At 42.1% G+C, this 24,739-nt stretch overlaps 2 protein-coding genes across 3 annotated transcripts; both read right to left on the reverse strand.

Annotated features, from left to right (window-relative positions):
* Positions 1–6,718: 6,718 nt before the first annotated feature.
* On the reverse strand, positions 6,719–17,722 carry LOC132458003 (myosin heavy chain, fast skeletal muscle-like). The gene is made up of 41 exons (XM_060052443.1): positions 17,658–17,722; positions 16,859–16,900; positions 16,510–16,728; positions 16,289–16,432; positions 16,039–16,195; positions 15,925–15,952; positions 15,734–15,842; positions 15,553–15,645; positions 15,400–15,463; positions 15,224–15,322; positions 14,933–15,036; positions 14,683–14,821; positions 14,425–14,543; positions 13,892–14,041; positions 13,631–13,801; positions 13,239–13,539; positions 13,070–13,140; positions 12,872–12,959; positions 12,646–12,763; positions 12,425–12,548; positions 12,199–12,335; positions 11,832–12,087; positions 11,499–11,741; positions 11,245–11,421; positions 11,013–11,158; positions 10,807–10,897; positions 10,312–10,701; positions 10,099–10,225; positions 9,836–9,954; positions 9,533–9,729; positions 9,260–9,443; positions 9,003–9,168; positions 8,763–8,887; positions 8,349–8,657; positions 8,038–8,241; positions 7,786–7,911; positions 7,525–7,695; positions 7,344–7,448; positions 7,132–7,227; positions 6,905–7,036; positions 6,719–6,809 (listed from the first exon to the last, which is right to left on the reverse strand). The coding sequence occupies exons 3-41, from the start codon at positions 16,714–16,716 to the stop codon at positions 6,792–6,794; spliced, it is 5,805 nt and encodes a 1,934-aa protein (XP_059908426.1). The 5' UTR covers positions 16,717–16,728; positions 16,859–16,900; positions 17,658–17,722; the 3' UTR covers positions 6,719–6,791.
* Positions 17,723–21,487: 3,765 nt separating this feature from the next.
* On the reverse strand, positions 21,488–24,486 carry mad2l2 (mitotic arrest deficient 2 like 2). 2 transcript variants are annotated; one of them, XM_060052464.1, is made up of 8 exons: positions 24,406–24,486; positions 23,924–24,042; positions 23,735–23,806; positions 23,557–23,657; positions 23,176–23,270; positions 22,962–23,035; positions 21,911–22,003; positions 21,488–21,752 (listed from the first exon to the last, which is right to left on the reverse strand). In XM_060052464.1, exons 1-8 carry the CDS (start codon positions 24,422–24,424, stop codon positions 21,714–21,716), a joined length of 612 nt encoding a protein of 203 aa, XP_059908447.1. In that variant the 5' UTR covers positions 24,425–24,486; the 3' UTR covers positions 21,488–21,713. The 2 variants fall into 2 exon arrangements, with proteins under 2 accessions (XP_059908447.1, XP_059908437.1); XM_060052454.1 differs by having other exon boundaries at positions 24,141–24,466.
* Positions 24,487–24,739: the final 253 nt, after the last annotated feature.

Raw genomic sequence — 24,739 nt, forward strand, 5'->3', positions numbered from 1 at the left:
ACCTATAATTAGCGTATGGTGTCAAGGCGGGAGAAAAAAATCCCACCTATGCGGAATAGTTTCTGTTATCCACATCACTGTCCTCTATGTGTCACCACGATTTTTACTATTAGTCGTTCAGGAGACACTGTTTATACCTTTTCCCATCTGGTCACAAAGCCAAGTTTAGTGAAAAAACACCACAGGTCAATACTGAGCTGATTGGGTTAGGCGTCATGCTCATGTATAGTCCTCTCTCTCTCTCTCTCTCTCCTCTCTCTCTCTCTCTCTCTCGTCTCTCTCATCTCTCTCTCTCTCTCTCTCTCTCTCCCCTCCCACCCCCCCCACACACGGACCCCTGGCAGAGACTATCAACAGTCTTCAGAAGATGACGAATGGGAGTGGGCGTACAGAGAGAGAGAGAGAGAGGAGAGAGAGAGAGAGAGAGAGAGAGAGAGAGAGAGAGAGAGAGAGAGAGAGAGAGAGAGAGAGAGAGAGAGAGAGAGAGAGAGAGAGAGAGAGAGAGAGGCTTGGCGGGGCTTGGGGGGCGCCACAGCATCAAACAGCAGAAATGTCAAGAACAAAAGAGGGGAGTCCACGACTGAGCAAAGTTCACTTTGCTCCCTAACAACTGGGCCTTTATCAAACAAGAACATTCAGAACCGACCAACTAATTGGTTGAAATAACACCCACTGGATGTGACAATATATTGTGGTAAGGGAATAGCAGGGGTTCCTGGGGTCATCGATGTGTTTTATTTCTGCACAGACACATCACAGCAGATTCCTTAAAGGAGAAAGCTTATTTGGTAATACAAGTCTTTTTGAGTCTGATTCCATATTAATTGGTTTTCTCGTTTTCTTTTGACACATTTGTTACATTTCTAGGGTCTACCTGGTCGACCTCAGGATGATGGCTTGAATTGATGTTCAGATTCAGGTGTAGACCCCTTTAGCCCTGAAGCAGATATAAGCTGATATATCTGTAAACGTGTTGTTGATAGTAAGTTGTAAGCATAAACGAAACCGCAGTGAAATAAACGTACAGTAACCTCGTTTTACATAACCTGGCACCCTTATGTAACCTGTTTTCAGTGCTTTGCTTTGTGTTTTGGTGTGATCTAATTTAGCAAACAGATCGTTATAACTAGGATCAGTTCAAATTGCATTCATCACTCTGGGGGCATTTTGGCGACCTGCAAGAAATTGTCATTCTTGTTTTAGCAAATGTTTACCTCGGAGTTGTTATGGGAGCATGCTTCTTCGTTTCACACACGCACACACACACACACACACACACACACACACACACACACACACACACACACACACACACACACACACACACACACACACACACACACACACACACACACACACACACACACTTTATTCTCCATCGTTGATAACGAACTCTGTAGGACTACTGTTCAATTACATACATTGTGTTGCTCATTCCTCAACATTTAGGCAAATTATTTTTTCTGGGGGAGGTTTTTAATTATTATTTTAATGTATGGGTCTTGTTGTAGGCTATCAATTGTCTCTTTGCTGGTGAAGATGTGTCCCTTGTCCAGTCCTTGGTGAAATTCTATAACATGTCCACGGGTGATATAGTCACCGTTGAGTTCATATCTATCTTATACTGCCATCTACCGGCCAACCCCGGCCATCGATTTGCATAACACTTCAAGTTATGAAACCTTCGCCGAGAGGAATGAGACTGCATTTCATTACGTCCCTATTCTGGTGGATCTAATGCATATTTGAATGACATCGAATGTTAACGTATGATATTGTCTTTTATTCTCCAGTTTGTAAACCCATGTCATCTTACCTCGAGACGACGTCGAATCCCAAGTTTCTGCGGGATTCAATTTCGAGTCCAAGTCACCAGATCACCAGTCCACAACTTGCACCCCAAGTAGTTGTACACTCTCCTAAAGATCTTCAAGATATCTTATCCATAAGTAATCGATTTTGTTTTGTGTCTGCAACAGCATCACAACATGATCCACAGGCCTGCTGAGATCCTGTCCTCCGGCAGAGCACTCACGACCTGTCACTCCCCTTCCACGCTGAAACCCGTTCACCGTCAAACATAAAGCGCTGTGGCCACATGACACATGTGTACAAACGATCAGCCTCTCAGATCTGATACAGCTCACCGCCGTTCACTCATCGACTCAAATAAAAACGTTGCAGAAAAATTGAACACCATAAGATATTAGATAGAGCAATGTGCTTAAGGCCTAAAATAAAAATGAAAACGTAAGACCAAATTTGTTCGACTAATAAATTAATGGAACTGTGTAGAATAGATTGTACAACAAAGAATGATAGTCAGAAGGGAACATATATAATCTAGAAATGGTTGTGAAAGTCCTAAATCTTATTCTTATGGATCTTCCTTCTTCGGGGTTTGAGGGTGAAATAATCCAATCAAGTGAAATCATCAAGTTGACCACTGGATAATATGAACACTGTAAATATTATCCAGTGAATATGATCCAGTCTCGTCCTTCCGACAGATGGCGCCAGACGTCCATTTTTGTTGAACGTTGTCATTATCAATACTGATCCTTGTTACCTGTGGGGTGTCAAGACAACACTATGGGGTCCAGAGCGGCGTGTTTATGTGTGGTTTCCCTTGTCTTGTCAACTTGATATTTTTTCTTAATTAGGATAAGGACCGCTCCTTTAACGTGACCAACATTAAGTTGATGTGAAAGGAGAGGCAAAGTAAACAACATAAAATTCAGAAAACTCCAAAAGTAAGGCAAACCGTAAGTAACCAGTAAGGATGTTCATAGAACCAAGTGCCAATCACTAACAATTGTTAGGTTAACGCATTCCCCGTATAACACAGAGATAGCTAGGATAAGATTCTACACAAATTATGCTAAGTAGCCTACTATTTTGAAGTGCAAGGACGTACAACATAGCCTACAATAAGTGCGTACATTAAGTAACAGGACGTAGGTACAATAGGCGCGTAAGAGTCTTGGTGACCTCTGAACAAGTGAGTCGTGTGTCTTTTGAGGAAGCTGGTGAGCGTCTCGGCGGTCCTGACATCGTCAGAGAGCTCGTTCCACCACTGGGGTGCCAAAACAGAGAAGAGTTGTGACTTGGGCGGTGCCAGACTTCCAGCTGAGGTAGTTGGGCGGAGCGCTCGAGCTGACCAACGCTTTGGAGGTCGACAGGGGCAGTTCAATTGACCGCCTTGTAGGCCTGTACCATCCGTACCATCCTCTTGAATCTGATGCGAGCTACTACCGGGAGCCAGTGAGTGGAGGTCCCGGAAAAAGGGGGTCACACGTGGGCATTATGCTTGCACTTTATAGGAGGGAGTCGAACTCATTATGCGTAGGATGCATCTAATTTCCATAAACTTATTGAATTTGGCAATAAATACTTTGCAAAACGGTGTTCCAGACGTTGTCCAACAAGAGTCCTCACATTGGGCCAGGTAACAGCTGCCTAGAAATGCATTTAACCACGAGGGTTGAACAACCCATTGTGTGAGTTTTTTAAATCCCAACATACAATCCAAAGCAAACCTCACCGTTAAACATGCGCTCTCAAATAACTGGTTCTGAAAATGTCGAAATGTAGGCCTACATACATTTATGTTATAATCCTTATGTAGGTAAAGGTGTAGTGAATACTTGTATGAATGCGTATTTGTTTTACAAATCCTTTTCTTTTAAAGAAGGAAAGATACGAAGGAGATGAAATAGATAGTGGAAAAAACTAGAAAAAAAATAGATCCATGACTTCATTGAAACATAATCATCAATCATCATACATGGTAAATGTATTTTCGTCGAAACAGTACGACACCATATGTCTCCATATTACTACGTCTTTGCAATGCCCTACAATGACATCCAGATCATGTTCCCTGGAGGCTCGTGCACATTCAACGGTATAAAATAGCAGATGTTGTTATATACTTACAGGGATAAAGGCATGATTCAGGGGTAAAAATAGGCTGTGACCCAGCCTTGGGCACGGCCTTGCCAGCACCTGGCAGACTCCTGGAGGAACATTCTTGGAAGAATTAAACCATGTGATCTGTTTCACTGTTTGTCCCAGCGGCCTTTATGTCCGCCTGAATGGCTGTCTGTTGTGTTCGGACCACTAGATTAGTTGGACACTGCATAGGCATTTGGCACCCTCATTCGGCATGAGACTAATGTTGTTTTATTTTATCCGGTGGTAGATCATATGCTTCTCTTAATACCTGAGGGCTTGGTCTACAAAGTCCAATTGCGCCCGTTGTTCAACAAAGGGAGCCACCTTAGGGAAATGGAGGCCGGGTTGCCAAATGACTGCCATGTTTGATTATTATTATATGATGATGAATGAGCGAGGGGGAGACACTACGATGGTTTGGTCCAGAGGTCCAATGGTCACGACCTGCTCCATTGTTTCCTCCGGTCCACCAGTAGGTGACCGGAGGTGGGGAAGGAGAGAGCTGTGGGGGAGCCTTGTAGGTTCAGGAGGAGAAGGAAGGGGGGGATGAACAGAGTCAAGAGAAGGAGGTTGAAGGGGAGGAATAGTAAGATGCTGGGACGAGTCTTGAGGATCTGTCCTTTTATGTGTTCATTTTCATTGTTTTGGTCAACCTGGGTATACGTAAGTAACCTTTAGTTCACTGATGACCGAGTTTGTTATTTTGGTGTTACTTACGGTACTTATTTTAAGTTTAAAGAATCCCAGATTTGTCCTTGTTACTTTAACCATAATATTTCCTAATTTTGACAAATAATTGATGACGGTATTAACTGTTTGATGAGAGCACAAGTCTTCATAGTTTAGGCTTGTGTATCATGACCTCGCTGGTTCAACCTGTTGCAGGTTGCCAATTGATGAAGTAGATAGTGAACTGGTTAATACTCACTTAGTCTGAACCGATGCCTTGCTTTTACCAGTCTAGCTCCCTCTATTCCGTTTTCTTTTGCTATGGTATTCGTGTTTGTAGCCAACCATCAAGGTCCACCAAGGTCCTTCTCGGCCTTATCACTGCCCAAGCCCCACCCGATTGCCCTGCCTCATTATTAGGGTCTTCCTGCTCTCTTGTAGAGGAATAGTGTCACTAGAGAAACTAGAAATAGAGGCAAAATAGATAGTGGATATCAGTTTAACAAGAACTTCGAAGCGTATAACTGGTTTTGCTCGTGGGATGTTTAATTTCAGATACTTAAATGTCAAGTATTTGAAAGTTCTTGACTTCTGCATGGGCTTGTTTTTGTCAACCTATGGTGGATGCCTCTACTTATTGTTTCCCCCACCTCTTCCTTTATGACAAGTGCTATTCACCGCTTTGCTGTTCTTGTCTCCTTAGTGACTTATTAAGCAGCTGCACTGATCAATGAGACTCTAGGTTCTGCGTTCCACTGGGTGGACTGGTTGGAAGTTTTCTAAATGAGACAATGTTTCTCGTCTGATTTAGTGTCGCTAGCGAAACCCATCTTTGCAAGTGTCTCATGATACAATTTCTTCTGTAGTAATGCATTGGTATTGGGGTTGTGGGGATAGGTATATGTTTTTTCCCAATATATTAAGGGATGACTGAATGGTCCCTTGATCAGTAATACATTAGTAGTTTGGACAACCAGAGGCCATTTGATGATCAAAAGGTTAACAAGTGTTCAGCCAGCAAAATATTTGATTTAATTTTAGAGCATGATTATGGGATCATGATCAAGATAATTGGTGTACATGATTCTTATAGGGAAAATTTCACATTGTTGGTAGTTATTACAGAGGAGACAAAGGTGGGGGGAGTAACCATCGTGGAAAGTTCAGGATTGGCCCTGACAGAGAGAGACCAGGTTGAATTGCAATACACTATGGGTGAAGTGGACGTGTCTGCAAGTCTGCAAGACAGTTAAAGGAATCGACACAACACAGAAGTCTGTTAATTGGCTTCACATTTACATTTAGGGCATTTAGCAGACTCTTTTATCCAAAGCGACTTACAATAAGTACATTTGTCATAACAAGTGCATCAATATATTGGCGTCGGTACAGAAAGGATGTTCATAGAACCAAGTGCACGTACAACAATCGCTAGGCTAACCAATTCCCTGTGTTACATCAATGATAGCAGCTGCTGCAGTTGCTACACAGTTAAGTACTATCATACACTACAATACAATACAATACAACACAATACAATACAGTGTACAATGGTGGCCAGAAGGGGGAGGGCAGCTTCAGTATCAGTCTTCGTGGCAACAGTGGCAATGCAAATGCAAATTGAAATTATTTTCAATTGACTAGTAATTATCTAAACAGGGTTTATGTAATTTGTATATAATTGTATATTAACATTACAATTAATATTTCCACAACAACAAGGTAGAGAAATTCCTATCCAATTCCATTTAGCTATGCTTCATTGTTAGTTTTAAGATTGGTCAATTTTCCACCTCTTTGTTGAGGATCATGTTATGTATTGTATGTCAATAGATTGTATTGGTGACTGATTGCTGTGTTTCATAGTGGCTTTCTACTGGTCAGCTGAGCCATAGTATTCGTTATGTCTGGAGCTCTACAAGCTCTGCTAAAGAATCAATGTGCCGATTCAACCTGAAGGACTCTTTCTTCTATCTATACTCTTTAGGATCAAGTGAAGTGTGGACAGTGTATTCCTGTGTAGATCAACAGTGACTCTTACTTTATCCAAAAACGTTTACAAGGATTACAAAAGACAAAGAACACAAAAGGATCATGAACAAGCTTTTTATTATTATTCGTAACCGTCGTCATATTTTATGACTGTGATTCCTGAATAAGCAGTGTTACTCCGCCTCCTTTGCCTGTGAAAAGAAAAAAAACAATAAGTTAGATGAACAGATGTTCAAGAGTGAATGTTTGGGTCATGAAGAAGTACCAGTGAGGGTGAGGAGGTTACCTTGCCAGTATCGCGGCTCTTAGCCCTCAGCTTGTTGACCTGAGACTCAGCGATGTCAGCCCGCTCCTCAGCCTCCTCCAGCTCATGCTGAACCTTCCTGCACTTGGACAGGTAGGAATTGGCCTGCTCCTCCTGTTGGGCCGTTCACATTGTATTAGGTTTCAATGGGATCCACTGAAAGCCAGGTCACAACCGTATTCATGAAGCATAGGTTAGGGTTGGCTTACCGCTTCCTCAGACTGCCTCTTGTAGGCCTTCACCTTCATCTGCAGCTTGTCAACCAGATCCTGGAGCCTGCAGCCATTCTTCTTGTCCTCCTCAGTCTAAATTTGTGGGTAGGAAAAAGGTGTAGAAGGTCACTTTAAGAGGTGGAGACTCAAATCTTTTCAATTTAAATGTTTTCAAGATAAAAGCTGTGAGTAATATTTCTGTGGCATACCTGGTATGTGAGTTCCTTCACCCTCCTCTCATACTTGCGGACACCCTTAATAGCGTCTGCTCCACGTCTCTGTTCAGCTTCAACCTCGGTCTCCAGCTCGCGCACCTTTGGGAAATCAAGCAATTAAACTCAGTTCCTGATGGTCTGGAAGCACACATAGATCTGTGGGACATTCTTTTACCCGGGACTCCAGTTTCTGGAGCTGCTTCTTGCCACCCTTCATGGCCAGGTTCTCAGCCTCATCCAGGCGGTGCTGCAGGTCCTTCACTGTGACCTCCAGGTTCTTCTTCATCCTCTCCAGGTGAGAGCTAGTATCCTGCTCTTTCTTCAGCTCCTCAGCCATCATGGCAGCCTGTGATCGTAATCATATTGTTAATCAGGAACATCTTTAAGTAACCAATGATCTTTCAAACACAAGGCCTTGGATATTTGATCGACCTACATCAGTGATGGCCTTCTTGGCCTTCTCCTCAGCATTCCTGGCTTCCTGAACAACGTCATCCACCTCGCCCTGGACTTGGACAAGGTCAGTCTCCAGCTTCTTCTTTGTGTTCAAAAGGCTTGTGTTCTACAATGTAAATAAAAACATTTAGCTTGGTTATGTGTTCATCCATGCATTCCCAATCACAATTCATTTTTAGATCAGACTCTCTATTTTTAGATCAGACTCATATGTTCTCCAATCTGAATTGACCTGGGAGTGCAGCAGTCCAACACGCTCGCTAGCATCCACCAGCTCCGTCTCAGCCACTTTGCGGCCTCTCTCTGTCTGTTCCAGAGCTGCCCTCAGCTCCTCAAGCTCAGCCACCATGAGGCCGTTCCTACGCTCCACCATGGCAGCTTGCTCCTTCAGGTCATCTGCTGCTCTGATGGCATCGTCGAGGTGCAGTTGGGCATCCTGAAATGATCAGCAGGAGGACATCGTGATTAATATCACATGCTAAACCAGTGTTTTGATTGGTGGAATACAAACATCGGTCTTAACAGTGGACTGGAGTACTGTACCTTGAGTTGTCCCTGCACGTTCCTCAGCTGCTTCTGGGCCTCAGCAGCCTGGCGGTTGGCATGGCTCAGCTGGATCTCCATCTCGTTCAGGTCTCCCTCCATCTTCTTCTTGATTCTCAGGGCATCATTTCTGCTCCTGACCTCAGCATCCAGAGTACTCTGCATGGAATCCATAAGCCTCTGGCTGTTCCTCTTGATCTGCTCGATCTCCTCATCCTTCTCAGCTATCTTCCTGTCAACCTCACCCTTGACCTGGTTGAGCTCCAGTTGGACACGCAGAATCTTGGACTCTTCATGCTCCAGAGTTCCCTATAGATATAGTATGGACTGTTAAATTAAGGGTTGGGCATATTTTTATTAAAAATTTGAGAGGAATATATGTAAAGAAAAACAAGATTTCTCAGATTTATTCACCTCAGCTTCCTCAAGGGCTGTTTGGATCTCAACCTTCTCAGTCTCCACCTGCTTCTTGGACTTCTCCAGCTCATGGATGCTCTTACCAGTCTCACCAAGTTGTTCGGTAATGTCAGAGATCTCCTCTGCAGGAGGTAGAATATGTGTATTTTTAAGCAAGATATACATAGTGCTATATGTTCATATCCAGCATGTTGCTGAAATGTGAAAAGGATATGTCGTGTTCATTGGAAAACTTACGCTGCAGGTTCTTGTTCTCGCGCTTCAGTGTCTCCAGATGATCCAGAGTTTCCTCGTAGGAGTTCTTCATCTTGAAAAGCTCAGTGCTGAGAGAACGAGTCTCTTTCAGGGATCCCTCAAGCTCTGCCTGTCCCTCCTCATACTTCTGCTTCCACTCTGACAGAACCTGAATAACATAATACATAATATCATAGATCTGGCTCTCTAACATGATGCTTTGTTGACAGTGTAAAACCCCAAAGAGAGAGCAGTATTACCTTGTCAAAGTTCCTCTGCTTCTTGTCAAGGTTGGCAGCCAGTCCGTTAGCCCTCTCCACATCGACCATGAGGTCCTCCACCTCACCCAAGAGTCTCTGCTTGGTCTTCTCCAGAGAGGCACACTTGGAGTTGGTAGCCTCAATCTGCTCCTCAGCATCCTGAAGGCGCTGAGCCAGCTTTTTCCTTTCATAATAATAATAACAATAATGGTCGAGGAACTGAATTGTAGTTTTTGAAATGAAACCGACAATAAACGAGTAAATTTGACTCACTTGGCCTCCTCCAGCTCCTCAGTGCGCTGGATGGCATCAGTTTCATACTTGCTCCTCCACGTAGCCACCTCGCCGTTGGCCTTGGACATCCCCCGCTGCAGCTCAGCCTTGGCCTCCTGCTCCTCCTCAAACTGCTCCCTCAGGAGGTCACAGTCGTGGCGGGCAGATTGCACACCATGAGCAAGAGCATTCTTGGCCTACAAGAGAGGAATTTGAAATCTGCAATTAGGGACACATGTCTTCACAACTACAAATGAATATGTCTATCTTTCAATTATTGGAAATTACTTTGGAAAGGCCTACCTTAACCTCCTCCTCAACATGTCTCTTCAGCTCCTCCAACTGCTGTGTGAAGGCCTGCTTGCCTCTGGTCAGCTGGGTCACAAGGGCGTCTTTCTCCTCAAGCTGACGACCAAACTCACCTGTTTAGGAGAAGATTTGAATGGGTTTTCACGTAGAAGTATGTTGAATACGTAGTGCAACTAAATCAATTAATCTTGGATCAAGAAAGTAATCCGTATCTGTCAACAAATTCAGCCATAAGAGTAGAAGGTGAATGAACTCACCATTCTCAGTGAGCAGCCTCGCCCTCTGAGCGCTGGCATCATTCATCTGGCGGACGTTCTCGTCATTCTTAGACTTGAGCTCACTGAGCTGGTCCTCCAGAGTACGGCACATCTTCTCAAGGTTACCCTGATCATTCGCATTTATTTCGGTGAGTGTATTTCGCCAAGGTTACTTTATTCTGTTTTACAATGTATGCATTAACTAAATTTTACCTTCGCCTTGGCAACAGCTTCCATGTTGCTGGAGAGGTCGTCGATCTCCATCTTGAATTCGCTCTTCTCCTTCTCCAGCTTCTGTTTGACGCGCTGGAGGTTGTCGATCTGCTCTCCCAGCTCTGCGACGCTGTCCGCCTGCTTCTTGCGCAGAGCAGCGGCAGTGGCTTCATGCTGCAGGGTGGACTCCTCCAGATCACGACGCAGCTTCTGGAACTCAGCCTCGCGCTTCTTGTTCATCTCAATCTGAGCAGAAGTGGCTCCCCCGGCCTCCTCGAGCCTCTCACTGATCTCCTCAAGTTCCCTGGAGAGGTCAGCTCTCTGCTTCTCAACCTTGGCACGTGCAGCGCGCTCAGCCTCAATCTCTTCCTCTAGCTCCTCAATGCGGGCCTAGGAATGAGAGATGGGGATGAGGGAATTAATACAGAAAAACACATTTTGTTAGAAATGTTATTAAATTATATTGGAAATTATCTCAACACCACAGAAGCTCACCTGAAGCTCCTTAATCTTCTTCTGAAGTTGAGCGCCAAGGGACTGCTCATCTTCAATCTTGCTCAGAAGTTGGCTGGTCTCAAAGTCCTTCCTATGAGATTCACAGGGAAATGATTTGATGAAGGATGAAAATGAAACCCAGTTCCAAAATTGCATTGTTAGTATTTTGAACCATATTATGAATCACTGCAAATCTGTATATTTACTTCTTGATCTTTTCATCAGACTGCTGCTTATCATTCTCAAGATCCATGATGGATTCCTGAGCCAGCTTCAGATCACCCTCAAGCTTTCGCTTGGCTCTCTCAAGGTCCATACGAAGCTTCTTCTCTTGCTCCAGAGAACCTTCAAGCTTCATATTTCAACATTTGCTTGTTATTATACAAGGTATATGGCTCTATACATTAATATGAATTGTATCTTATCAAATGAACGTACATCATCCACTTGCTGTTCCAGCTTGGTTTTGGCCTTGGTCAGAGTGTTGACTTTGTCTTCCTCTGCCTGCAGGTCATCAAGGGTCTGCTGGTGGGCCTCTTGGAGGGCTTTCTTCTCCTTTGACAGCTTGGCAACATTCTCATCCATAGAGGCCATCTCCTCAGTCAGGTTCTTCACCTAATATACAGAATAGAAGGTGTTGGCATACAATGGTTCAAAATCTCCATCCTCAGATAGATTCCATCTTTACAAACCTTGTTCTCAGTGGCGTGTTTCTCCTTCTCCACTTTGGCCAAGGTAAGCTCCAGGTCATCAATGTCCTTCTTGAGCTCAGAGCATTCATCCTCCAGCTTCCTCTTCTTGGCAGTCAGCTCAGCATTCATCTCCTCCTCGTCCTCCAGTCTCTCAGTTGTCTCCTTTAGTTTGGCCTCCATCTGGATCTTGTTCTTGATAAGTCCCTCACATCTTTCCTCAGCATCTGACAAGTTATCTCCTTCCTGTTTTACAATACAAAACAAATTCATGAACATTTCCATGGATTCTACCAATCATTTTGTGGAAAACATATCAACATGTATCACACGTACAGATGCCACTTGCAGCTGCAGATCATTTTTCTCCTGCAGAAGGGAGACCATCTTCTCCTCCAGTTCCTTCTTCTTTCCCAGGGCAGTGGCCAGGTCTGTCTTCATCTTACCGTAGTTCTCCTTCATCTGGGAAAGCTCCTTCTCAGTCTCAGCACTCTTCAGAAGAGGCTTGATCTTGTAGTACACCTTCATCCACGGCCAGGTTTTGACGTTCATGAATGAGCGGATGTTGTACTGAATAGTGAAGACGGCTTCCCTATGGTTAAAAAAAACAACATTGTTTTTTTTAATCACACTATCATTCATTGTTTAAAGAATATCTGTAGTATACGGCACACAACAGGATTATGTAGAATCTTCAACTTGCCTCCTCTCCATCATCTTCTTAAACTCGGTCCTCATAAGGAATCCCCGGGAGAGAGCCTGAGTCAATCCGACCAGGATGGCCAGCTTCTCATCTCGCATCTCCTCAAGGAGACCGAGCAGACCAGCCTTGAAAAACACCTTGGAAGGAGATGGCAAATGGTCATTCATTCTGGTTTTGCCTGAAATCTCCTCAATATATCGAACACAGAAGAGTGTTTGGTGGTTACCTTGGTGTGGCCAAATTTGTATTCATCATGGTTCACGTCAATTGAGCCAAGCAGCTTCTCAGAAGCCTTCTTGTTGTCAATAAACTGTCCCTCAGGGATGACGCTGGCATTCAGTACTTTGTACCTTAGATGAGAGGGGCCATGGTGATGTTTGTTATCATATTCTCACAATGTGGATTTTCCAAGCCCATAGTAGCGTATGATGGTTCATTAATGGTTACCTCTGCTTGAAGTCAGCATAGAGGATTCTGCTGGGGAAGCCCTTTCTGCAGATTCTGATGCCCTCCAGTACACCGTTACACCTCAGCTGGTGGATAACCAGGAAGTTCTCCATAAGACCTGTTAGAATGTATTTTCCCATCATTAATAATATTGTTGATTGATTCATTACCAATAAGCGTCTTTACAAATCAATTGATGCAGACACTAGTACTGGTGTAATTGTACCTGGAGTCTTTGACTCATTTGGAATCAGGCAACGCACAAAGTGAGGATGGGTGCTCCTCAAGTTGGTCATCAGCTTGCCAAGATTCTCCTGTAGATACAAGAAGTTGGGTGCAAAAACATAATGACAATGACTATAATTTACATCATTGATATCTTCATGAAATGGCATTAGATCTGGTTGAAAAACTAAAATGTTACCCTGAACTGGGAAGACACAGTTTGCATGGAACCACCCTTCTTCTTTGCTCCCTTCTTAGCACCTCCAGTTTCTGTAATTAAAAATAAAGATTTTCGTGTGATTAGTTTTAAAAGGTTCCTGTGCATATTACTTGAGAATAACATCCTACGCCATATTCCACTTTTGTACCTTCTATTACGGGGGGATACAGGACCGGCAGCAGTTTAATTGAAGACTTCTGGTAGAGTTGAACCACAGAGTCGTTCAGGGGGTCCTTGTTCTTGTCCAGCCAGCCAGTGATGTTGTAGTCCACTGTTCCAGCGTAGTGCACCAGGGAGAAGTGGGCCTCAGCCTTGCCTTTGGCAGGCTTGGGCTTCTCAAATGCTTTGGTTTTGCCAAGATGCTGGTCGTACAGCTTGGCCTTGAAGGTCACATCTGAGGCCTTTGGGAACATGCACTCCTCTTCAAGGATGGAGAAGATGCCCATTGGCTGAGTAGAAGAAAACACACCAAGTGTTATGGTGAGGTGTGTTTGGAACACACCATGTTTGGTGGTATTATCTCAGAATATCATTGTGTACCTTCTCAATAAGCTCAATGCAGGCAGCCAAGTCCATGCCGAAGTCAATGAACTCCCAGATGATACCCTCCTTCTTGTACTCCTCTTGCTCCAGGACGAACATGTGGTGGTTGAAGAACTGTTGCAGTTTCTCATTGGTGAAGTTGATGCACAGCTGCTCCATGCTGTTGAACTATTAGTTGGAAAGAGTTTTAATCTAATATAAATGAGATGTTGAAATCCAGAAATGTTTCAAATAAAAATTAGTTAATGATCAGCTCACATTAAAGATCTCAAAACCAGCGATATCCAGCACTCCAATGAAGTACTGTCTGGGTTGCTTGGTGTCCAGCATCTCGTTGATGCGGATGACCATCCACAAGAACATCTTCTCATAGGTAGACTTGGCCAGGGCACTCACTGAGTTGTTGACCTTTCGAAATACAGGACAATTTTACATGGACTAAAAACGTTTTCTTAATTTAATGATTTAAAATGTTTGCTTGTATTACAATGTTTGCAGATTATGTCACCAATTGCAACCCTAAACATCCCTGGACGTTTTTTCTTGCTGCATGGGGGGTAAGGGTTAGGGGGAGTGTCATAAATAAATGGCCTGTTAAGCCCTTTGAGACTGTAACTGTGATTAAGGGCTACAGAAATAAATTGATTTATACAAACAAAATGGAATGACCTGAGCTTGGATTTCCTGATGAAGGTAATCTAACGGGATCGGACTTGACAATGCAGTCAATATGAAATCTATACAAATTCTTTATATCTTTTCGATGAATCAAGCCGTGTTATCTTGGTTACCTGAGGTACAGTCTGACCCTTGGTGACGTACTCGTTGCCGACCTTCACTCTGGGGTAGCAGAGAGCCTTCAGCATATCAGCTGAGTTCAGACCCAGCAGGTAGCCAATTTTGTCAGCCTCTGTGAAAGCAACATGGACTATATTTACATCACAGTTTACATCCCACAGTCCCATCTCATACAACCTTTACAATTATGTACAATATTTTACTCCAAATCAACCCAAAGTCCAGCACTATTTAAGAGGAAAGGTACTCGCCCTCATTGCCGTCTGGCTCAGCCTGCTCCTCACGCTGCTTCTGCTTGAACTTCATGTTACCGTGGTGAAGCACTGCACCAGTGAACCTGTAGATGGCCATCTTCTCGTCATTACTGAAGCCCAGAATGTCGATAGCAGCCTGTATTTAAAAGAAAACATTTTTCATTTTAGTCATGAATGGGTTTTATTGCAGAGTACCTACTAAAGCATGTTCGGAGAGAGAAGTAAATGCACTGGAAGTCAAGCTCACATCAGTAGCATCCAGCTCCTCTTTGTCATCGATACTAGCCACAGTGATCTGACCCTGACTGCACATGGGGAAGTCGTAGGGGTTGCTGGTGATGAGCGTCATCTCTGGAGATTAAAACAGGACTCCATAGTTAAATGTAGCATGTAGTATGTAGTTGATTTATCATGTAATACATCTTGCTTTACAATGGACAGTTCCGGAGATGGAGAACCAATAAGAGGCTTGTTCACTGCTATAGGCTCTCTTTCAGGGTAAGGATTGTGTTACAAGGCTCATGATCATTCATCTCACCAATGATCTCAGGCTTGTGGTTGGTCATCATCTGGTAGAAGATGTGGTAGCCTCTCTCATCTGGCAGCTGGAATGTCACTCTAGACTTCTCCAGCAGATCTATAAGAATACGTCATTAATGAAAAACGATTCATCCAGGTGTTGAAATGTATTCACCGTCTGAAACGGATACTTACATGTCTCAATATCAGCACTAGCCAGTTTGCCACTAGTATTGAAATGGATCCTGATGAATTTACCCTATTTTGGATAAACTTTGGTTAAACTCCTTCCTAATGATCGATCAAGGGCCTGAAGAAGATGTACAGGCTGAAGTGCTCCATACTTACAAAGCGAGAGGAGTTGTCATTCCTCACGGTCTTGGCATTACCGTAGGCCTCCAGCAGGGGGTTGGCAGCAATGATCTGGTCCTCTAGAGATCCCTGTAGTTTCACATGGTGAGAGAGAATGAGAGGAGCAGTGCAACGAGTCCAGAGTGAACTGTTCTCCAGTGAACCAGTGATTTCGTACCCCCATTTTGTTCTCCTTCTTCTTCTCTCCACCACCACTAACTGAGATAGTGGCAAAGTACTGGATGACACGCTTGGTGTTCACAGTCTTTCCAGCACCGGATTCTCCACTGGGTATAGAAACATGTAATTAATAGAAAGTACTCAACTGTATCTTTTAAACACACCGGGTTGAACCAAAGCAGAACTTACGTGATCAAGACAGACTGATTCTCTCTATCTGTAAATGGAAAGTATTACAGGTTAGACATGGAGATCTGTAGGACAGTGTATTGATTTGTATTATCATTGCGAAGTTAGACATACCGGTAGCCATGAACTGGTAGGCATTGTCAGAGACAGAGAAGATGTGGGGTGGAGCCTCCATACGCTTCTTTCCTCTGTAGGCAGCTACGACATGTGAGTCGTACACTGGGAGCCACTTGTAGGGGTTTACAGTGGCGCAGAACAGCCCAGAGTAGGTCTGAAGGGAAGAACATGCTATGAACACCTAAACGCTTCTGTCAGTACTTCTTATGAGTATGCTGTATTTTACTGAGCAGGCTGGCTATCTTACGTAGATCATCCATGCTGCATAGCGCTCTTTGAGGTTATACAACACAGAGGCTTCATTGAGATAGGTCATCATGGCCATGTCCTCAATCTTGTCATACTTGGGAGGATTCATCTGTGTGACATCATCCTCCTTGACTGTCCTCTCCTAAAATAAGGTGGGGAAGAGTCATTTTAAACTTTGAAATGGTCACACCGAAATCAATGATATGAACTGCAGTGTACCTCGGAGCCTTCCATCAGTTTCACTGTGATCTTGCCCCCTTCCTTCTTGATTATGGTACACTTGATGTACATTTCCTTCGCGTCAGCCACGTAACCGGCGGACTTGGCGTCAAAGGGCTTGCTCTGGGCCTCGATCCTCTCCCTCTCTGGCTTACGAAGGTATATGGCGGCCTTGCCGTAGAGGGCCATCTCCGCGTCCGTGCTCATGGCGGCTGCTTACTGGAAGGAGATACTGAGTTAGTCCTCCATGTTGAATTACAACCATGTATTATTTTACATTATAACCTGTGATGTCACAGCTTAAAATCTGAAATTTCTTTGATATAAAATAAATCTTATAAAATATCACCTGTTCCTAGCCAGTCACAGAAGAAATGTTAAAGATGAGATCCTGTTGAAGAATATTCATGTTATATATTAATGATATAAAGATATATAATATGTTGATCTTAAGTTTTGCACTAACAAGTTCCTTTCATTTAGTTTTATATCTACTTGTGAATAACATTTCATGTACTTTTACATTAAATTAACATTACATTTCTAGCATCATTATAATTTAAGGATTTTATTCTTAGTAAATAAGGCCTATTATAAGCATCTCTCTTATTGAATAAGATAATATTGCAGAATCAAATATTTATCTTTTGATTATTATCAGTAGTAGTTATAGTAGTAAATGTATTATCAGTAGTAGTAATATAGTAGTAGGAGTAGTATCAGAAGTACTATATTAAGTAGTAGTCATAGTAGAAGGAGTAGTAGTAGTAGAAGGAATAGTAGTAATAGTAGTAGTAATATTAATAGCAGGTGCAGTAGTAGTAGTAGCAGTAGTAGTAGTAGTTCTACTACTACTACTACTACTACTACTACTATGACTACTACTTCTACTAATATAGTAGAAGTAGTATTCATAAATCTGCTTTCCATAACTCAGCTTTACGCGTCATAATTTACAGCACTTCAAAAGCGAGTCCAGCAAGTCATTAAGTCCTCGTGAACATGTAATTCATGTAATACTACAATAAATCCCTAAAGCATTAGCGTTAACATCATCACAGAGCCACATATGTGGCAAGAGGCTGAAAGCGTTTTAAAATGACCCTACTTTCCACTCCCCCGGCAGCTGCAGCCAGCGCTGGACTTACCCTGAGATGTAGCCTCCAAGTCTTCCCTGCATCTCCTCATCTCCTCTGAAGATGTCTTTTATAGTTGAGACTCTGCAGCGTGGCACAATCCCAATAAGGCCATGTCTTCAATGGGCTCAGTTACATTTGAATATGCATTTGGCATTTGAGTGGCACTTATCCTTGGGATGCTTCGAGAGGTAGGGTGAGTGTAGGTCACATGGAGGTTGAATATTGAAAAGAGAATATGGGCAATGTTATATTTATTGAACTATTGCTTAATTGAAAAAGTTTAACGTTTTTAAAATGTAGTACATTTCATTTTGTATTGTGAATGTCAGCGTTGGTCTGACCCAAAATAATTTTAGGGCAAAATAAATTATTAACTTCTGTGATGTACCACAACCAAAACCTGTATTTGTTGATGGAAAAGAGAAAACCGTCCCACCTGTTGATACTATTAAGAGCTTTTAATTAGATTCTTCTCAATCAAACTCTATTAATAAATGATAGCCGAGTTTATTAATGGATTTGCAGCATTGTATCCATAACTGGCAATGTCCTTTAGGCTTGCTTATGGCATGCAAAGAGCTTACAAACTTTTATGACTTCATACCGGAGTATAAGATCCAATCAGGACTTGAGTCTTGGGTAAAGCATATATTTATAAGTTGTCTGAGTCTGTTCCATCACTCAATGTTCTTTCATTATCCGTTGATCTTCTGAACAATGTCTTTGAAATCAAGGTCAAAAGTAGCCTATTGTTGTAACACAAATAAATAAGACAAACAGAGGTGATGAATACATGCATACAATATATAATTTATACTTATATATAATAGTATACTTATTCTTATGCTACTATACTTATATGCTTATAATAATATTCATGGTTAAACAAACACAAGACATTCCACATTGCCTTCTATTTTAATCCTTAAATGTATTTACTTCTGAATACCTGCAATAGCAAAATTTGTGGTGAGAGGGGACTATTCAATGGTTTATAACTGTCCCTGTTCAACAATTATCAATGCTAAACATTATTATTCTTTTTTTTATTGACCTGGAGATACCTATTATAAGATCCACATCAGCCGATCAATCTTATATGATTGAATGTTGCTGACATGTGTTGGATCAGGACAGAGCGAACAGAGGATTGTGGAAACAAATGCTTCTACAAAACCCTGCCTATTTTTATCTGCTGGCCCCAATTCAAGGTTGAGCCTTTTATTTTTTCTCCACGTGTGTTCTCCCCCACTGCCCCGTCAGCTCCACAGCTTATTATACTGTAAGGGTTCAGCAATACACCAGATTTGGTGTATTGCTTTTGTTTGCCATGCCATAAAGAGAATGCACTGAGAACATGTCAGATAACGAGGTAAATATCCATTGATACAGTACTTAAGTAATTTGTTAGATTTTCTGTACTTCACTTTTTTTTTTTAATTTCTGTTCACTTTCATTGTTTTATCACTATATTTATTTTATTTTTTATTTTACTCCAGTACATTTGAAGTGGACTCATTGTTTCTCCCTACAAAACAAATCCGAAAATAATTTTCATTGTGCCCTTATCGTGCAAATAAATGATCTTTAACGACTTCTGTACTTCTTTTTGTGTTGCTTATGTGTGAGAAAAACTGCAGATCTCACTGACAAGTTGAGACACATCAAGCCCAAATAATTGTTGGTGGTAAATCATAACGGCATGTCCGTAAGCTACAGCGTTAGTAGCAGTATGAAGGCATCCTCCTCATCCACACGAGTAGAGCTGCTTACATTTGAACCCAGATAAATAATTTGATACTTAAAGGTGTGGTGTGAAGGATTTAGTGGGGAGGTTGCAGATTGCAACAGACGTAATAGCACCCCACCCCCCATTCCCAGCGACCTTAGGAGAAGCTAAGGTGGCCTAGACAGGCCTGTAAGTCCTTACAGTTAATAAGTTAATAATGTCATCGTCTACGATGACATTATTAACTTCACATAAGTACCAAATGTGAAGTGATGAGGTGCCTTGATCAATTAAAAATGTTAATTAGTTATTAAGTCTGTTAACCTATAGGTCGTGGAGGTAACAACCTTCCTATCGGGCAATACTTCTCAGAGCAGTGCGGTGGCCTGGGTTGTCAAGGATTTGGAGACTAGATAGGTTTCTACCGAACTTAACTCCTTACCAGGAATATCATTATCCACTCTTTCATTTCGTAGACAACAGTCTCAAAAGAAAACTTGAATGAAGAATGTATGGATCAAACTCGCAATGAGGGTCAGGACTTTGGTCCAAATGGTTACTTAAGGGGCCCATCCATGTGTGATAATGCTTAAAACATGGGCCGAGAGAGGGTGAACACAATAAACTGTTTGAGGGGAATATATCTCTATATTTTTCGGAACTCAAAAACAATTTTACCATACCTTTGAGTGAGTTATATAGATATCTACAAAGAAGACCCTATATCACAAAAAATACACTGTGATTATATTAAAAGAGAACCAACCAATATAAAAACCCATTCTGTTCACCCTGCATAAACAAAAAAGCGAATATCGCATGTTTACAAAAAGCCAATGCTGGAGATGTAAGACAACACCTTACACATCCACGGACAATGGGAACAGGAGCTGAATAAAACAGTGGACGATGACATATGTTCGAGATGTCACAGGAGCGGTATGGAGACTGCTGTGGAAAGAATTTGATTTGAAGGTAGTATCTTTAGGGTCCTGCAGACACCCCAAGTCATTGGAAACAATTCTACCATTAAATGCTTGAGTAGCAGTGACATGTTGGGTGACCATGAGGTGGCGTACTTTGTGACTGCCCGATTATGTAGTGATATTAAAATTCTGCATGAAGAAATTCCCCTGGACCCTCTCAGATGAACACCTTTTTTTCAAAGTCAGGAAATCTATTTTGTAAGATGTATTATCTACATTTGAATTGTTTTTTGCAAGTCAAAGTGGTTTTTTTCAGGTTCCCAAGAAACAATCCTATTGAGTAATATTTTCTCTTTGGCAATGGTGTGTGCTGTGGTTGGAAACATTTTTCTAATTAATGCTAATTAGACCAATGCTGGTCCAGCCAAAGTAAATGCACAATCATGTTTTATTTCCATCTTGAACCGCCCATTGTCCAGGTTGCCAGATTCCCTGGTTGTGGCTGTGTTGTGTTATGGTCAGTCCAGAAAGGTGCTGCCAACATGCCCTTGTCCAAAATCAGCATGACTGGGAGGACAGCCACAGAATCTAGCTGCTTGGGCCTGAGGGAATATCATAATGAGTTGGGGCTGATACAAGCACGCATAGTTTCACTTAAAAGCTTAGCTTAATATAGGCTACAACATGTAGTTGTATTATAGAAATGTGTCCTTGTACATTGAGATGTAGTGCTCAGTCACAAATTCTTTGTGACTGAGCACTACATCTCTTTAAGATTGTAACGAGCCTGTGGGAGAGCCAGTAAATGCCCAGTTTACAGCAGCACGTATCCAGCAGTCAGGCCATTCTCCCTTAATGTCTAGGCCTGTAGCCTATGTAGGGTACCTTATTTTACACAAAACATTTATACACAGGATTGGTCCACAGTAGCCCTACACCACATACCAATGTCGTAATGCGGTTTGGGTTTTGGTGACTAAATGTAGTTTATGTTTCTGATGTAGTTTATGTTTAGGACACATTAAAGGAGGCCGTTTTGCTGCTCGGATTAATTGAGTTTTATTGGAATATTTACAAGGAATGTCCAACTCCTTTGCCAGCGTTAGCTGAAAGAGGGGTCACTGTTTATAATGACCTCCATGTGAAAGGAGGTCAAACAATAGAATAAGGAAAAAAGCATAAAGGTGCTTGCACTTTCTTTAATCATGACAGGAATATCAACATGGAATTAACATCACGAAAACGTTAACAGTTAATCAATTCACATTCAATATTTACAAAACAACTGGAATACATTCATGTGGGAGCTTCATTGAAAACAACAAAGCAGATAGGTCTTCATGGAATCTCTCTCTCTGTCTCGGAGAGAAATAAGATCGATTTTGCGGGTGTATGCTTAGGAGAAATCCACTATGTTTTCTGGGCTCTCTCCTCTACGTAAAGCTGCATCTGAAACAAAATACAATATGAGCAGTCAACTTGATGTGAGATCGTAATAAAACATACAATATTGTCATTGATTTTAGAACTGGGAAAAGAGTATAGAAAAAAGAACATAAAAAACTGATTGGATGGGTTGAATCGTTAATGACTGAATTTGGGTTTACTTTTACAATCTCTGACGTCATGGTCTTCAGCGGAATGAGTCTGGGCTCCGGCATGTGGACTTCCTGCTCATCAGCCACGATCCATGGGAAGTCCTGAGGAGAGCCAAGACATCCAGCCCCTCAATACTCAATACATTCTAGAGATACATGGTCTGGATGGTTAGGGGCACTCTGGCAGCTAGCTAGAGTAGGGTTCAAATGGTGTGTGCGTGGTGTTTGTGGTGTCTTGCTCTAAAGCACTCTAACAACTCTAGCATTGATGCGCCTCGGCGAAATTGGGTCTTTACGATGATATTTTCAATATTGTGCGGCTGACCATAAAGTTGAAATATTGTAATAAATAATAAAAGGTAAACAGAAGGATATCCAGAGGGTACATTGGAGAGCAGGCGTGTCTTCAGGTCACAATGCTATTTAAAGAGGACCTATTATACTACTTTTCTGGTCTTAATTTCTTATTAATGACTCCTATAGCTCAACCTGACACGAATCACAGCACAAAAAACAATGTAGATTATCGGGAAACTCTTCCTCTCATCTGGGCGCTTTCAGCATTCTCTGTCAACGCTCGGTTTCGTCCTTCTCCGCCCCCTCGCCCCCCTCCTGCCAACCCAACTCCGTTGTGATTGGTTTCCTTCCTTGAAGCGCTCGCGCGGGCAGATTTGACCAGGCATATGGGGGCGCGGCAGGAGTGCCTCTACGTAGATGATTTCCCGGAAATGTGAACAAGTGAATCGCAAACTTTGTCCCGAGTGTTTAGCGCTCTGCACAGCCACCCCAGACTGTCAGCAAGGAATACGTTGAAATGCATGTACGTCATTATTTGACCCTTTAGTATGGTTAAACATGACTATCAATCATTATAACAACGTTAATAGGTCATAAAAGTCGAAAAAGCATAATAGGTCCCCTTTAAGGAACAATGAACCAAAGACCAAACATAAACAAGTGATGTTCAAAACATTTGTAAATCTTGGCCGCATATAAGTCCAACACTAACATAAATGCACAGCGTTGACCTCCACAACAGCATGAGGGACACTGGCCTCACCTTGATGACCTGCACCTTCTCCATGTTGCGCGTGGCAGCTTCTCTGGTGTGGACCAGTACTGTGAACGAACAGCCTGGGACAGGTAGGAGTGGTGCACTGTTAAGCATTTCAACAACCAGCCAACCTACTGTCCGAGAGACTATAGTCCCGTTGTGGCCCGGTGAATAAACACCAGAGGCTACAGTGTGGAAATGATAATGTAATGCTGCTTACCTGGGGGATTGCTGTTGAGAACCGCATCGCACACGCTGATCTTCAGAATGAACGCTCGCAGCAGCTGCTCAACATGGGACAGCAGTGTGTCAGAGCTGCAACACACAAACAAACACACATTTAATGTGCATGTCAACACCAGCACATCACTCTGATTGTCATTGTCAGCATAATGGACAAAGTACAACAGCAGAACATTATAATTTGTAATACACATTGCTGGCTTATAAACAAATACATTTATTTTGCGACTGCCATTTTTTGCACTGGATATAAACTTGAAGTCCGAGAACATTTTACATTGTGGTATTTTTAACCAGAGTAAGACAGCATTAAGTTGTTAACTTGTGCTGTGCTAATAATCCTGTTGAACAGACATACCTTATACTCAGCAGGGGGGGCTGAGAGATTTCAAAGACAAATCTCTCGACCGGGTGGTGCTCCTTGTCCATGATGACCACCGCTACCTTCTCAGCATCATTCTGAAAATAACGGAAAGGTCATTCAAAGCACGTCGTTCAAACCCACCTCTTTCACTGTACTCGCATCCAATCCTCACCTTTTCGATGAGCGGCTTCACACATTGGAGTGTATCTTGGATATACTGGTTCAGTTCTGGATGGCATGACATCTACGATATAAACCGGGAAAGCAACATCTTGAATGCGCCAATTAAGTTGAACTGTGTCCACTCCCAACACCTAAAAAAAAAGCCCAAGATTGCAAGCAGGTGGTCCATTGAATTTACCTGTACAGGCACGTTGTATTTCTTTTTCTTCTGGAAAATCCCAGAGGGGTACACCTCCCGAACATATAATATGAGATGAATGGCTACCTCTAGGAACTCACACAGAATGTCAGCCACCACTGTGGAAGAGTAAATTATACTGGCGTTAGAGTCAAACACTTGTCGGAGGTCGAAGGACTGCGAAAAACATGCAATCTACCGAATGAGTGTCTCTTGCCTTGTCCAAAGTTAAGGTCCTGTCTGGTTAGTGTTGTCATTTTCAGTTCCCAGGTTGAATGGTTAAAAGCGAAAACGATAGTTCATATGCTCGATAGCGATGACATTTTTAATAGTTTGTTATATTTAGAGGTGGAATGGCACAGCAAACGTTATACACATTTTAAACCACTGGGAATCGTATCGTGTTAGTATTAAATAGCACTAGTACAATCTTGTTAATGGTTTGAATTAACGTTCTTATAATTTAGCCATGCCATATTTACTTCTTTGTTTATTTTCCATTGTTGCCGTCCATTAATGATGACGTTGTAACGGCGCGATCGAAAGACGATAGAATTTGCAGGAGGTAGTTAATAAATATAAATACCTTTTTATTTTCATTTTGAAATGTAGTATTAGTAGCGAAAGATTTAACATGAAACGTCGACTACAAATAATTATCATTACAAATATCTATACATTACAATGGAATCTTTGCAACTAAAAAAAAGTCAAACTCTTAGAATTACAAATGACAGCTGACATATGCTATAATAATAATAACAATAACAATAATAATAATAATAATAATAATAATAATAATAATAATAATATAAT

Source organism: Gadus macrocephalus, chromosome 1 (assembly GCF_031168955.1).
Source record: "Gadus macrocephalus chromosome 1, ASM3116895v1".
NCBI classification, from domain to species: domain Eukaryota; kingdom Metazoa; phylum Chordata; class Actinopteri; order Gadiformes; family Gadidae; genus Gadus; species Gadus macrocephalus.